We start from the raw sequence: 12,960 nt of genomic DNA, 5'->3' as shown, positions 1-12,960 counted from the left end.
TTTTGGAGTGTCTGTTAAAGCAGGAAAATGATAAAGTTGATCAGAAAGGAACCCTTGAAGTCCTATCCTGCTTCAAAGACCCATGGAGTAATGCCCATTATCAATAAAAGCCAATAAGAGCAAGACTATTACACACACACACAAACGCTTATGATTATGGTGAAATAAAAAAGCTGTTGGAGTAGAGGCAGCAGGATTAGAAATATCATTGGGAGACAAGTGTGGGAACATTAGGATTCTGCTCAGGTGCTCTCCTTGTACCTGGAGAAACAAAAGCCCTGCTGATTGATATGATCTCATAGGAGCCAGAGGATGACAACGAGGAAGCATATCTATGATTTAGTATTCAGTAAGGCCAGCCACCCAACAAGGGGAATGAGAGGCCCCTGCACATCACAGCCAGCTCCTGTTTCTGGAACAACAATGCTCTATCTTTTATGGCATTTCTCTCTCCCTTTCATAGATAACCAGCCATTTAATGGCTGAATTTCCTACCCATTCAGAGGCACTACAAATCTAGAAAGAATGTGAGAAATACATCAATCTCTTTCCACATACAAAATGGAGACTAGATGTTAACAGACAGGACACTAATAATGAGAGAAAGACTATTGTGCTAAAGCTAAATGTTTCCATTAATATTTTATACTATTTAGATTAAGATACATAACCTGTAATTTCTAAATTATAAATAATCTTGTAGTGAATCTACTCTAAAAGGTGAAACCACATAAAAGTGTACACCCAGGATACAGTCTAAGACAGTTAGATTTTTCTCTACACGGGGATCTTTCAGCCTTGGAAAGCAACTCTAAGTGATTCCTTACTTTTCTCATTTGAATGGTCTCAAAAAGGCCCAGAAGTCTCATTCCTAAGGCTGACCTTGGAACAATGCTGAAGATGGCTATGTTTGCTTTCATCACCAGTATCTAGCAACCTGTATATTCATTCCTTCCACTACTCACTGCTCTCCCCATTCCCTACACTGGTTCAGCTAGCTTCCTCTGACAGGGGAAGGCAATGAAAGAAAATTTACGAAATGAAAGAAAATATATACAGGACAAAAGTAGAACTGCGGGAAACTAAGTCACGTCAAAATCTTATATACTGCTATAAAATTGTTTCTGTTTCCTTTGAATACATCCCAGAACAAATCCATTTATCTTTTTTGGAAATTGTTTTGTTCCTCTGTCACCCAAAAATCGTGTTCTCCCCTAAGGAATGGAACTGATAGAACTGATAAAGACTATGTACTCCAAGGTCAGTTGCTTTTGCCAGGGAAATTTCCACTCTAGTCTCTTTGAGAAATGAGAAATTTTAATTGAAATATATGAAGTTAGAAATAAAGGTATATTAGATAGTACTTACTGTTACTCATATATGACGATGCAATGGAGGCCCCAAAACAGGGCTGATTTGTCCACATTAACATTTATCCTACTCTATCATTCAGGACAGGCTATGTTATACTGTAGTAACAATCTCTGATTTGGAAACAAAAGTTTCTATCTTGCTCATAGAACAGCCATTATGTGGAATATTGCTGGTTTCTATGACAGAAGGAAAAAGAGAACACAGCAAATCACACTGGCTTTTAAAGCTTCTACTCACTTTCACTCCCACATCATCAGCCAAAATAATTCCCACAGCCACATCTAACTAAGCGGACTGCAATCCTACTCTGTGCCCACAAGATCTGGAAGTATCTGCTGAGTAGCCCTACTGGCTACCACATGTACCCACAGGAGTAGGCAGTCCTTTCAAAATGCTTAGCTCAAGTATGCGTTTGGAAAAAGCTGAACCATTTTTTTACTTCTCTGATCCATTCCTCCACTTCCCACCCATTGACATCTCTTGACCATCGCTCCACCTAAACGTTATCCACATGTGAGTTTTAGCTGAACCTATATTCCTTCTGAAGAGATATAACAGGTGACTATACATACGCTGGGGTATGAGGAAACATTTATGCAGACACTCTTATAAAGTGGACTCAATTTGGATTAGGTTATTCATTTGCAACCCATTTTAAACATGGCTATCAAGGACATGCATTTTCATGTTGGAAAAGATAGAATACGTATGATTAAGAAGAATTAAAAACTCATATGGCACAGGTATTGTTTATAGTAGCCAGTATTCTATAACTTAGTCCTAGTAAATTACATTAATTCCCTCAATAAACATAAACCCAAAGTACTGAGGAGACTGGTAAAGGTTGTAAGGAAATTCTGTCCATATCCTTGAGAATGCATAAAGAAAACAGGAAGGGATGATATGGGATCACTTGACTTTACTTCAGATATGTGGAGGCAGCTGTCTTTCCTCAGAAGCTATGAAAATAACTAGGATCAATAATCAGAGAAATACAGGATGAGAAATGAATCTCTAATAAGTAGAACTATTGCATTTGGGTTGGCCTACTTTGTGAGGTTGTAAACTCCCTGTGACTCTAAAATTAGTTTCCAAAAAGAGATGATACCACCCCTTGGGAATTTCATAGAGGTTTATGTACTTGTATTTGTTTTTACTTTTAAAAACATTATTTGATGGGGTTTTGGATGAGGAATACTAACGACCTGAACACAGTTTAGAAAATTTAGTTTTTTTGAGAAAATGATTAGGGAGACTGGAGATCAGCAATTCTCTTTGATTTTACACCATCTTCAATTTCCACTTCATCACATCTACTACCCCCATATATAATTTCATTTATTCTTAATTCTTCCAACTCTCCCTTATCCCGTATCTATTCTCCTGCTGGATACCATAAATTATGTTGTGTGCATAACGTATGATGGATATATTATGGATAACATAAGAGAGAGCATATTGCTATATGAAAGGTCCTCTATTAATTTCCATAGTTCTGTTTCTAGAAAAATCTTTTTTATGATAGTAAACAATAAGAGATTGAAAGGATTAATTGCTTTACTCAATGCTAAATTTGGAAAGATGCCTAGAGCCCCCACTCCACTTTTTTAATGTATTATGTTAAAATTAAACTTATCTAAGGTAAAAGCTGATACCAATATTTATTAAATCTATATACCATATAAAATTTAAAAATTACATTTACAATGGCTTTGATGCCCTGGAAGGACCTGAAATTTCTTTTTAATTAAAAAAAGTGTGTGTTTCTGTTTTTAATTTTCATTGAAAACACTGCTAGAATGATTTTAATGCATTCTAAATGTCAGGTTGTTACCCACATTTGCAGGGTGCACCAAAAGCAAGGTTGATGTTTGTTTGTTTTAAAGATAAAGACTTTGTTTCAGTACCTGAGGATCATTTTAATTGTTGCTACAAGATCCTTCCACTTTCCTACATCCCTATACAATTCCAATTTGTAACTTACTCTCATCTCCAGCAGCCTCTCCCCAATGCCTGCTACATGTTCAACCACTGTCAACCAAAATATTTCAAAAGGATTTCCTCAGTGGCCTGCCACCACCTGGGTTTCTACCATCTGGATGGAGCTTACAGGCCTTACTGGTTACTAGTTTTCCCTGTAAAATTATATCTATCCCTCAAGCAGGGGGCAAAATTAGAGCATTTACTGTCTTGAAAATGGATATAGATGATGTTGGAAAAAAACAGAAAGGAAATAGACACAGAATAAAACTATTAGGGAAACTAAGTCAGGGGAAAATTGCATAGTATGGCTGCAAAATTGTTCTTGTTCCTTTTGGCAACTGGCACATCCATTTGCAACCAAAAGAGTTTAGGCTTAGATTTTAAAAGTTCATACCTTTTAAACACAGTGATATAATTAAGTTTCATTTCTCAACGCAATTATGGTACTGGAGAGTATACACAGGAGAGAGAACAGAAGAACTGAGGTTCTTTAAGGTTTAGAGAACATAAGTAAACTTGCCTAATGTTATTTCCATAATTTCTTATAGTTTTCTCATTTGTAAAATTAAATGTTATCAATTTTTCAAATTTTCTACTTTAGATAATTTAATAACTCTAGATCATTTTAAAGGTAAATGTTCCAAAATAAAGATTGAATTTCTTTTTACATGTATATAAAATCAAACCAGTGTGCTCGATATGGAAGCAAATCATAACATGGCACATAGATACTCAATGCTCTTAACACTAAATTTATTAACCAGAATTTAATTTTAAAAGGATTACTGTCATTATTTTATAGGCAGTACTCTCTGAAAGGGATCAATATTGCAAAAATGCAGAGACGCATTTCTCATGCACTTGATTAATGCATTGTTATCATCAGAGTAATTAAAAGGAACAGGGGTATACACAGTCAGCATGCACATCTTACTCAGCAACTCCTGCCAGTTGCTGGGAAAAATTAAACTCATTAATCATTTGATTCTTAAGGAGAAAAAGCTTTAGGTAAGAAATTTCTAAAAACTCTAGTTTATAAAGAAAAAAATGTTGCAAGTCAACATTTAGAAAAAATCCTGTCTACCTAGTGATACCAGAAGATTAATTTCATGTAGGGAAATGAGTTGGTTCCATTGTTGAATAATTGTAATAAGTTAGTATTACATTATTTTAATGCTTCAGATCTCTTTAAACCTACAGGCAACATATACAAGTAAATTATTTAAACGTGTATACTAGTGGTAACTAAAAAAAAAAGTGTGCCATGAAAAGTAGCATTCCATGCCCCCTTCAAAACACCTTACTGCTGTCACAGAATTCAAATCTCTTGAGAAGATATGTTGATTTTTTCATATGCAAATTTGGCTTTAAGCAAACACATACATATTTGACTAGTTCTACAGAGTAAAGGCTGGTTAACACATTGAAATTTGTTAGCTATGATTCACAGTTGGTAATTGACCCATCCAAATGAAAGAAATTAGGTTCATTCTTACTAATTTTTGAAGCCAGAATACTAGCTCTTTGCTATGTTTTTCCTCCATAGTGAAGATTAACTGAGAAGGTGAAATGAGGCACAGGTAGTGGCCCTTTAAAAACTACAAGTAAACAAACAAATAAACAACAAAAAACTATGAGGTACAATGCAAATGTAAAGTATTTTGGATGCTATATTTGGCTTCAGTCATCATTCAGCTAACTCTGTATCTTTTTTGATGTAAAAGAGACGACTTCCTAATCATGATTACATTCTTTTTGCTAGATAGAAGGCAGAATTTTGCATAATTTCATTTTAGATATATTATGATTTCAGAAAATTCTTTATGCTTATTTATGAAGACACAGAATTATATTTAAAAGTGAAATGGTAATTATTCACCTTACCAAAGCATTCACTGTGAAGCTGTTTTAGGTAGTAAATGCTTCCCATATATTTAAAATATGTCCTAAAATATAAAAGCTAAACTTTTCAGAAGTACAGTTATTGTATCCAGCAGTGTGCTACGATGTAGAGTTTGAGTCATTATATCTAGAGGACAACCTCAACAATTACCTTGTGAGATACTTCATTTTACAAGAAAGAAACGAAGCTATTGAAAGGAAATAATTTTGTATGGTTTACATACCTTATATACCATGCCAAAAGTGGAGGAAATAATGATAATAGTAAGGGAAATAAAGAGTTTGAGCTGGAAAAATGATTTCTAATAAGCTGGTGTAAACTGATGGGGAATGACAAACTCAGTTTGGATATTTTCCATGTGGATATCTTATAACCATTGCAAAAGTTATCTAATAGGCTGCTTGACACATGATTTAAAAAAAAAAAAAGCTTGTAAGAGAAACCAAGATGGCAATCCTCAAAGGTCTTTCCAATTCTGGAATTACCGAATGCTGTAAAACAGAAAAGTAAATTACCTTCAGAAGAAATATTAGGAGATGTACATCAAGGTAATAAAACTACTTTAGCCATCTTCTAATTTAGAAGCTGCAGAATATACAGAGTTCCTCTTGTATAAATGTAGGTAACTTATTTTAAGAAGAAGAGTGCATAGAAGACAAAGAATAAAAATGTTGGGGCCCCAAATCTTGGATGTTACCCAAAGTAAAATGTGGGAGGAAGAAATGATCTATGAAAGAACTCAAGATTGCAGCACAGGAAGAGAGAGTGGGGATGAGCATGGGGATGGGGGAGGAAGGACATAAAGTCATGTAACATCACAAAAAGTATAAGACACACAAGTTTCAAGAGCAAGCTGGTGGTTAGAAAGAGAAAAGCTGTAAAAACATTAAGATGAAAGAGGAATCAGCAAGTCCATTATATCCGGTGATTAAATGGCATTGATGATCTTTTAGGTGTAGTTTCTGTAGTGAAGAGAATGTGGAAGTAATTCTGTAACCAAGCTAGCAGAGGAAAAGGAGATTGGTGATAGGAAGAAAGTGGAATCAGTGGTAGATTTATTTGAGAAGTTGGATAATAAAAGAAGAAAGAAAAACAGGACAATGATCAGAGCTTGTATTAGGGACGAGTGAAGATTGTTTCTTTTTTGTTGTTGTTTTCAGGAAAAGAAGAAAGAACTGGGAGAGAAGGTGATTAAAGGGTAACTATTAATAATAGCAGCAGTATATATTAATTGAGCAATTCCAAGGGTCTGACACATAATAGTACCTTTGAAGGTAGTATTGTTATGAGGATTAAGTAAGATTACAACTTTACATGCTATCCCATTTAAACTTACAAATACCCCTGTGATATCTCATAACCTTTCTATAGTTGAGTACACTAAACATTGGCAAATTAGTGATGACAGTGATGGGATCAAGTAGACAGTAGAAAGTTTAAACATTTTTTTCTGACATATAGGAAAAATAACATGAAATTAAATTGTAAAAAAATTAAAATTGGAGAGGGAGGAATTACAGTATATAAACACATCATCTTCAAAAATCAGAAAGTAGATAAATCCCAATGACAAACTAACAGGATGTTGACATCATACCAATGAAAAAATCAAGGTGGGAGGAAAGAAGATGGAGTAGTGTCTAAAGCCAGACAGGACAATTAAATCAGTCCTTTCAGGTTGATAGACATCATGGGCAATGATTCATGGTTAAATTCCTGCTTGAAAATTTGCTATTTTAACTCCTGTTGGCGTCACTTTTGTATTGTTAGGAAATCATGTGTCACCAAAAATGAAGAACACAGAAACAGATGGAAGTAGCTCTTAACAAAACTACTGCCCTGATAGTACACAAGCCCTCCAAAGTTCTTTAAGGAATTAAAAAAGAATGCTTGGGCAGGGGTGTGACGGAGTTCAGTATTTTAAAATTAGTCACAGTTAATTCACTTGAAAGCTGCTAAATTACATTTAAGTCACTTCCACCAGTGTTTCTTTTAAGAGTCAACTTATTTTTAAACCTATACAATTAATTTTAAATCAAAATAGCTATTGATTCCTCAGGGGAGGTGCTCAAACAATTGACTTTATATTTAAATAAATCTAAGACTGATGAGAAAACTGTGATAAAGAAGAAACTTTGCCTTTATCTTATTTTATTTTTAAATCAAACTTCACATTGTAGAACTAATACTTCCAAGACAGGCTTCACTGTGAAGCTACCCAAACCAGCAGCTCTTTTGTTACAAATGTAGTTTTTGTAGATAGGCAATGCATTACTAGTTAATTATCCACTATGAAACCTCTACATTTGATTTATCTGTGCTATATTTGTGACTACTTGGGCTTTTATTTTTCTTTGTGAATAATACATGCTAAATCGTGTGCAGACATGAAGAGGTCAAAAACTGCATTTATTCTTTTTTCCCTTTTCTGGATGGAAGGATAGAAGGCACAAAGCCAGCTTGACTTTAATGATTTTTCCATTATCGGTCATCTCAGTGACCAAGGCAGGGAAGAGTTTTCCCTGACTGACAAGCCTCAGAAGAGCAGTGAAGCCTTACTAGCCTTGGGATTAAAACGATCGAGATTTTTCTCTGCGCGAATGTGGAGAACGCTTCAGGACCCGAGACAGCTCCCACCGAGGTAGTTAAGCTTTCGAATTGCTTTAGTGTCAAATGAACGCGCCTGTTAAATTCGTGTGGAGCCGCAAGATAAACATAAATACGCCCTGTGACTCCCTAAAAAGTTGAATATACTCAGCTTTAAATTTTAGGTAGCAAAGTGATCATTCAAGAATCTTCAATCTTTATAGGGCTAGCATCTGAAACCCAGTTTTTATATATAATATCTTTTAAAACATAGTATCTTTCTGTCTTCAGCAAATTGAGGCCTTTATTCTTGGAGGGAAAATGGTTTATTTAAATATGTCCACCTGTATTTTAATAACTTTTTTGGACATAACTTTATCAATTTTGAATAAAATTTTTGAGAAAAGCACATAAAACTTCTCAAGAGATTGATGCTACGTGTAGCTGTCATTGGTTTAATAATATGTTTTAAATTCAAAGGCAATATGTGCTATGTGCTTTTTGCGGGTGTTTATTTATTATGACATTTAAATACCTTATCTTGTATTATGACTAGATAAGGAATATATGTATGCACATATACCTATATATTTACATTCTTTTATCAGAATATGTAAGTTCCATTCCAGGAAAAAGGATACTACATGCACACACTACTTCTACATGCACGCACACACACAAACATACACCTGCATTTTTAAAGGAAAAATAGACCAATCTCAGAATTTAATGACTTTAAATTATAGAAGTTGTCCAGAGCCCTATCAGCAGAAATCATATACAAATGTCAAAATTCCCAGATTTGATCTTCAGTTCAACAATTCTACTTATCTGAGAAACAGTTCTAGATATACAACAAACAGAAGAGAAGGAAATACATGTTTCAAGCTAAGGGTTTTTTTTAAAGATGTAAAATTAAAATAAATAAAAAGGTAGTCAGAGATAATCTGAAACAAAATTCAAAAACTCTTGCCTCTCCTTTCTCTTAGCGACACCTAGAGCTTGTTGAGGTGAAACTGCATATTGGTCTCACTCCAAGCAGCACACACTCAGGTTGTGGCAATATAATTTGTCAGTTTTAAATCATTTTCAAGGCAAAAAAAAAAAAAAAAACAGTGTATCTTTTCTGGCTCCACTGAAGCTTGGTTGCCTTCCTCAAGTCTCGGTATCTTCAATCTGCTAGAATTCTTCCCACCACCCATGAAACCCCTCTCCAAAGACTTCCAGTCTCTTGAACCAGATGACTAAAGAATTCGTCCACCTCCCCAAAGACTTGACCTGCCAAAATGAGGGAATTCTCTCTCTCTGCCTACCCAGTTGCATTGGGAAAAGATCCAAAAGAAAATAAGAATTCATGCAAAGTCTGATGCAGGGCTATGTGTTCCTGTATGCATGCATATCACATCTCCCACAAACTTTTGTCATCTCTACCTAAGTCTTCACATCAACCATTCAAAACAGAACAAAACAAAACTCAGCAGCAATAACAGCCAAACCTGATTGATTTTTTTAAGATCTAACGACGAAAAATTGCCCCTGTGAAAGCAATCAGGCACGTTACACTCACACACACACACACACACACACACACCTCTTGACCTATATAAAACAGATACACAAATGTTGAAGCAGTGTGACCCCAGGCAGGAAATTTTTAACGACAACAACCTTCTGCTCAGTCCACAGGAAATTTACTGCTCTGGGAATGTCAGGATAGAAATATGTCCGAGAGGCTTGTGTCCGGACCCGGTACACAGCAGAACTCTGTTTTAGAAGTGCCTTCAATTGGTAAAAGGTCTACACGGTGGGTTCTACAACCCAACCCACTTTGCCTGTTTCCTAGGACGTGTATCAGCCAACTCAGACCTGCCTGACTGAAAGCTTGTTTGGGGTTTTCTTTTCCCTCAGAAGACAAGGTCTCATAGAAAAACTGGTCTTCCTTTTTGCCGGTCCTCCCCCGCCCCTCTAAATCGCTAGAAGGATCAATAAAAGGGGGTTCAACTCTTTCATCCATCAGACCCGCCCTCCGCTCCTGCCCTCCATGAGTCATTGGTTACTAAGGCGATATGCAAATCTAACCTTTTGAAACCAGGGCTTCCTGTCCTAAAGAGTAGGAAACGTGTTTGCGGAGAAGTTTTCAGTTAACACAGTCTAAGGTAGAACCGCTAGTCAGCTCAAGACTAGGCGTGGGAGAGAGAGACGAATCGACAAAATTGTGCTGAAACCTGGGACCCCAACAGGGGCTCGGATGCTTTTTATTTTTTTCCCCCTGTAAAAAGGTAACAACCGCCCCACCACTACCACCACCAAAAAAGTGTCTGGAAGAAGTGAGAAAAAAAAAAAGTGTCAAGGGACGAACGGAGAGTAGGGGGGGCGTGATGGAAGCTGAACAGAGTCCAGGGGCAGGTGAAGGAGGAAGTAAAAGAACCCGGGACTTTACCTCTCCCGGGTCTTAAAGCAAGCGAAAAAAAAACAAGCAAACGCACTTGTAAACACAGACGGATCGAATTCCCTCCTCAGGATCCATAACCGCAGGCGGTTAAAAGCGTGCCTCCACACACCGGGGAAAGCCCCAACAATTCCAGATCCCAGCGGGCGCAGCACAGCAAACCCTCCTCCTCCTCTCCCTCAAGCCCCGAACTCCCGGCCCGCGGCAGCCGCAGAGACCCGCTCCCCGGATCGCGGCCACCGGGGTTGGGCGCTAAGGATAGTATTTGCCGGCGCTTCTCCAAGTAGTAGGGGGAGGATGGAGGAGGGAGGAAGCGGAGGAGGGAGATTAAAGACCATCATCAAGGCGATTCTCCAAGAGAACGCGTTTCACAAACGAGCCTTAGCCCTAAACCACCGCGCCGCCACCCACCAACAAAGATGCTCTTACATCCTCCTCTTCACAGTCACTCCGCGGCTGGTACTGGAACCGGGGCCGGCCACCCGCGCCGCCGCCACCGCGCTGCTCCGGAGGCGCCGGTGGCGCCTGGGGTCGGAGGGTCTTCCCCGCCGCGCCGCCGCCGTCCTCCTCGGGCCCCTGGCCGCCCAGGAGGTGGCTAGCCTCTGGGGGCACCGGGAAGGACCGGGAGGTGTTGATCTTGCCGCTGAATCTCTGGTACAGCGAAGCCATCAGTCACCGCGCTCGCTCGCTCTCTTTTCTTGGGGCTGGGTTTTTTTTTTTTTTCTTTTTTTTTAATTTTGCTTTCTCCCTTTCTGGTACTGGCTCCCCAACCCCCTCCAGGAAAAAAAAAAAAAAAGGGAAGACGGGGTAGAAAATAAAGAAGGAAAAGCCTGACAGTTGCTGCTGCTTGCTCCAGCGTGCCACACTCAAGTCGCCGCTGGGCGCTCTCTCCCTCTCGCCGTCTCTCTCCTCCACTTAACCCCCCTCCCCCCAGCAGCTCATCTAAACAAGGGTCTGGAGTGTGCTTTCTTTTTTCTTTTAAAAAAAACAACAACACGAAGAACTCCTTGCCACGTACCGCCTAATCAAAAAGACTGAAGAAAAACCGGGGGGGAAAAAAGACCACAAAGGGAGGGGGAAATGCCCAGGCCCCAGAAATCAGGCACCACCTAGGGACCAGCAAACATTCAGGGCGAATCTCACTCCCCTCGCCCCCACCCTACCCCACCCCCGCCCCCATCCAACCCCCTTTCCACTCCCAGGCCCTCGCCCAGCTCCTCCTTTCCCCTTCCTAACCCCAGCCCCCTTCCATCCGGCTTGATAATGGCGCCTGGGTAGTAGGGGATTGGCAGCGAGGGGAGCGTGCTGGCGTTCGGGGGGCGCGCTCAGATGGGTGCGGGTGGGGCGGTGGGTGCTGGAGGAGGCAGTGTGCGGGCGGCTCCGGGGTCACATCCCAACCAAGCTCCGAGAGGTGAGAGAGGAAGGCACCTGCAGGCAGGGCGGGGGCGTGAGAAGAGGCCTCAAATGAGGGGGAGGAGTGAAGGGAGAAAGTCTGAAGGTGGTGGCCAGACCCGAGTGGGCGCCCCATTCAGAACACGGTGTTTCCTTCACTCGCATTCACTCCCAGCTGCTGCGGTTTGCTTTCTTCCTAGAGGCTCCCCCTTGTGTTTTCCTCTAGTGTTTCTTGCTTTAAAGTGAAAAAACAATATCAGAGGTACCTGAGTGCTAGGGGGCATCAATGAGGATGAGTTAGAGCGAAAAGAAGGGCTTGAAGGGAGGAAGATTGGTTTGTAAGGGAGCAAAGCTCAGGGATGTTGGTTTCTGACAAGCTTTCTTTCCTTCCAAAACCAAGCTCTTTTCTGAAAAAACAGATCCATTTCCCTTCACTAGCCTTCAAAAGGAAAAGGTTATTGAAAACAAGTAGGAGAAGGTCTAGTGGACACCTTTGGAGTTCCTTCCCACAGATCCTCATAATTGTGTATATTGTGAACTTCCATTTTCAGCTCCATCAGACCCTACAGGGAACAGTGAGGAACTGGGATGTCTGCAACTTTTCCAAGGCTTGCTCTGCCTGGCCCCTCCTCACCCCAATCAAGAGGAATCGAAATAGGAGAAATGGCACCAAAAGATGTGCACATTTCAAAGGTTCGTTTTAATTCATTCTGCGGCAGTAAAACGTGCTTCAGCGCCCCTGTGTGGAAATAAACTCAAACTGTGCTTCGTTCCAAGTCTCCAACTACAGGCCAACATGGTAGTTTTGTCCTCTTTTCCTCCCTTTCCTTTGGCAGATTTTCTCTCTTCTTGTTTCGGGAAGCCTTTCTCTCTTCCTTCTCAAATTCTTGCCCTAGTCTTGTTGAAGATCGGACATTCTTCTTTTGTGTCTTGGCTTCATATCCTAGATGCTGGTGCCTTTCCCTGTTTTCCTTTTTGCAGCCCTTGCAGGTTGGGATGGATCTGTACCTGTGGGGAGCTTGTGCCAGGAACTAGGAAACTGCATCTGAGGAGGGATGGGTGCCCAGTCACTACTACTTTCTTCTTAAGCCAATTTAAGGTGGGGATTTCTTCACCAGCTATTCTTACACAATTTAAGTGGTGCTTTGTGCTCCTCCTAGAGTTCAATGGTTATTTACATTTAAGTAATTCAAAATAATAGGTGAGGTCTCTACTCAGCAGCCCATACTGCAACCCTGGCTCACCAGCCTTTGCTAGATTTGAGTCAAAGGTA

The 12,960-nt window shown here is 39.6% G+C and overlaps 1 protein-coding gene across 1 annotated transcript in view; it reads right to left on the bottom strand.

Moving 5' to 3' along the window:
• The window catches only part of DPP6 (dipeptidyl peptidase like 6), a 919,284-nt gene extending 908,320 nt beyond the window's left edge, over positions 1 to 10,964 (bottom strand). Inside the window, exon 1 of the mRNA XM_077150875.1 lies at positions 10,725 to 10,964. Coding sequence (XP_077006990.1) covers positions 10,725 to 10,964 — 240 coding nt within the window. The remainder of the gene's footprint in view (positions 1 to 10,724) is intronic.
• Positions 10,965 to 12,960: the final 1,996 nt, after the last annotated feature.

Source organism: Tamandua tetradactyla, chromosome 1 (assembly GCF_023851605.1).
Source record: "Tamandua tetradactyla isolate mTamTet1 chromosome 1, mTamTet1.pri, whole genome shotgun sequence".
NCBI classification, from domain to species: Eukaryota; Metazoa; Chordata; class Mammalia; order Pilosa; family Myrmecophagidae; genus Tamandua; species Tamandua tetradactyla.
This window is presented reverse-complemented; position numbering and strand designations above follow the sequence as displayed.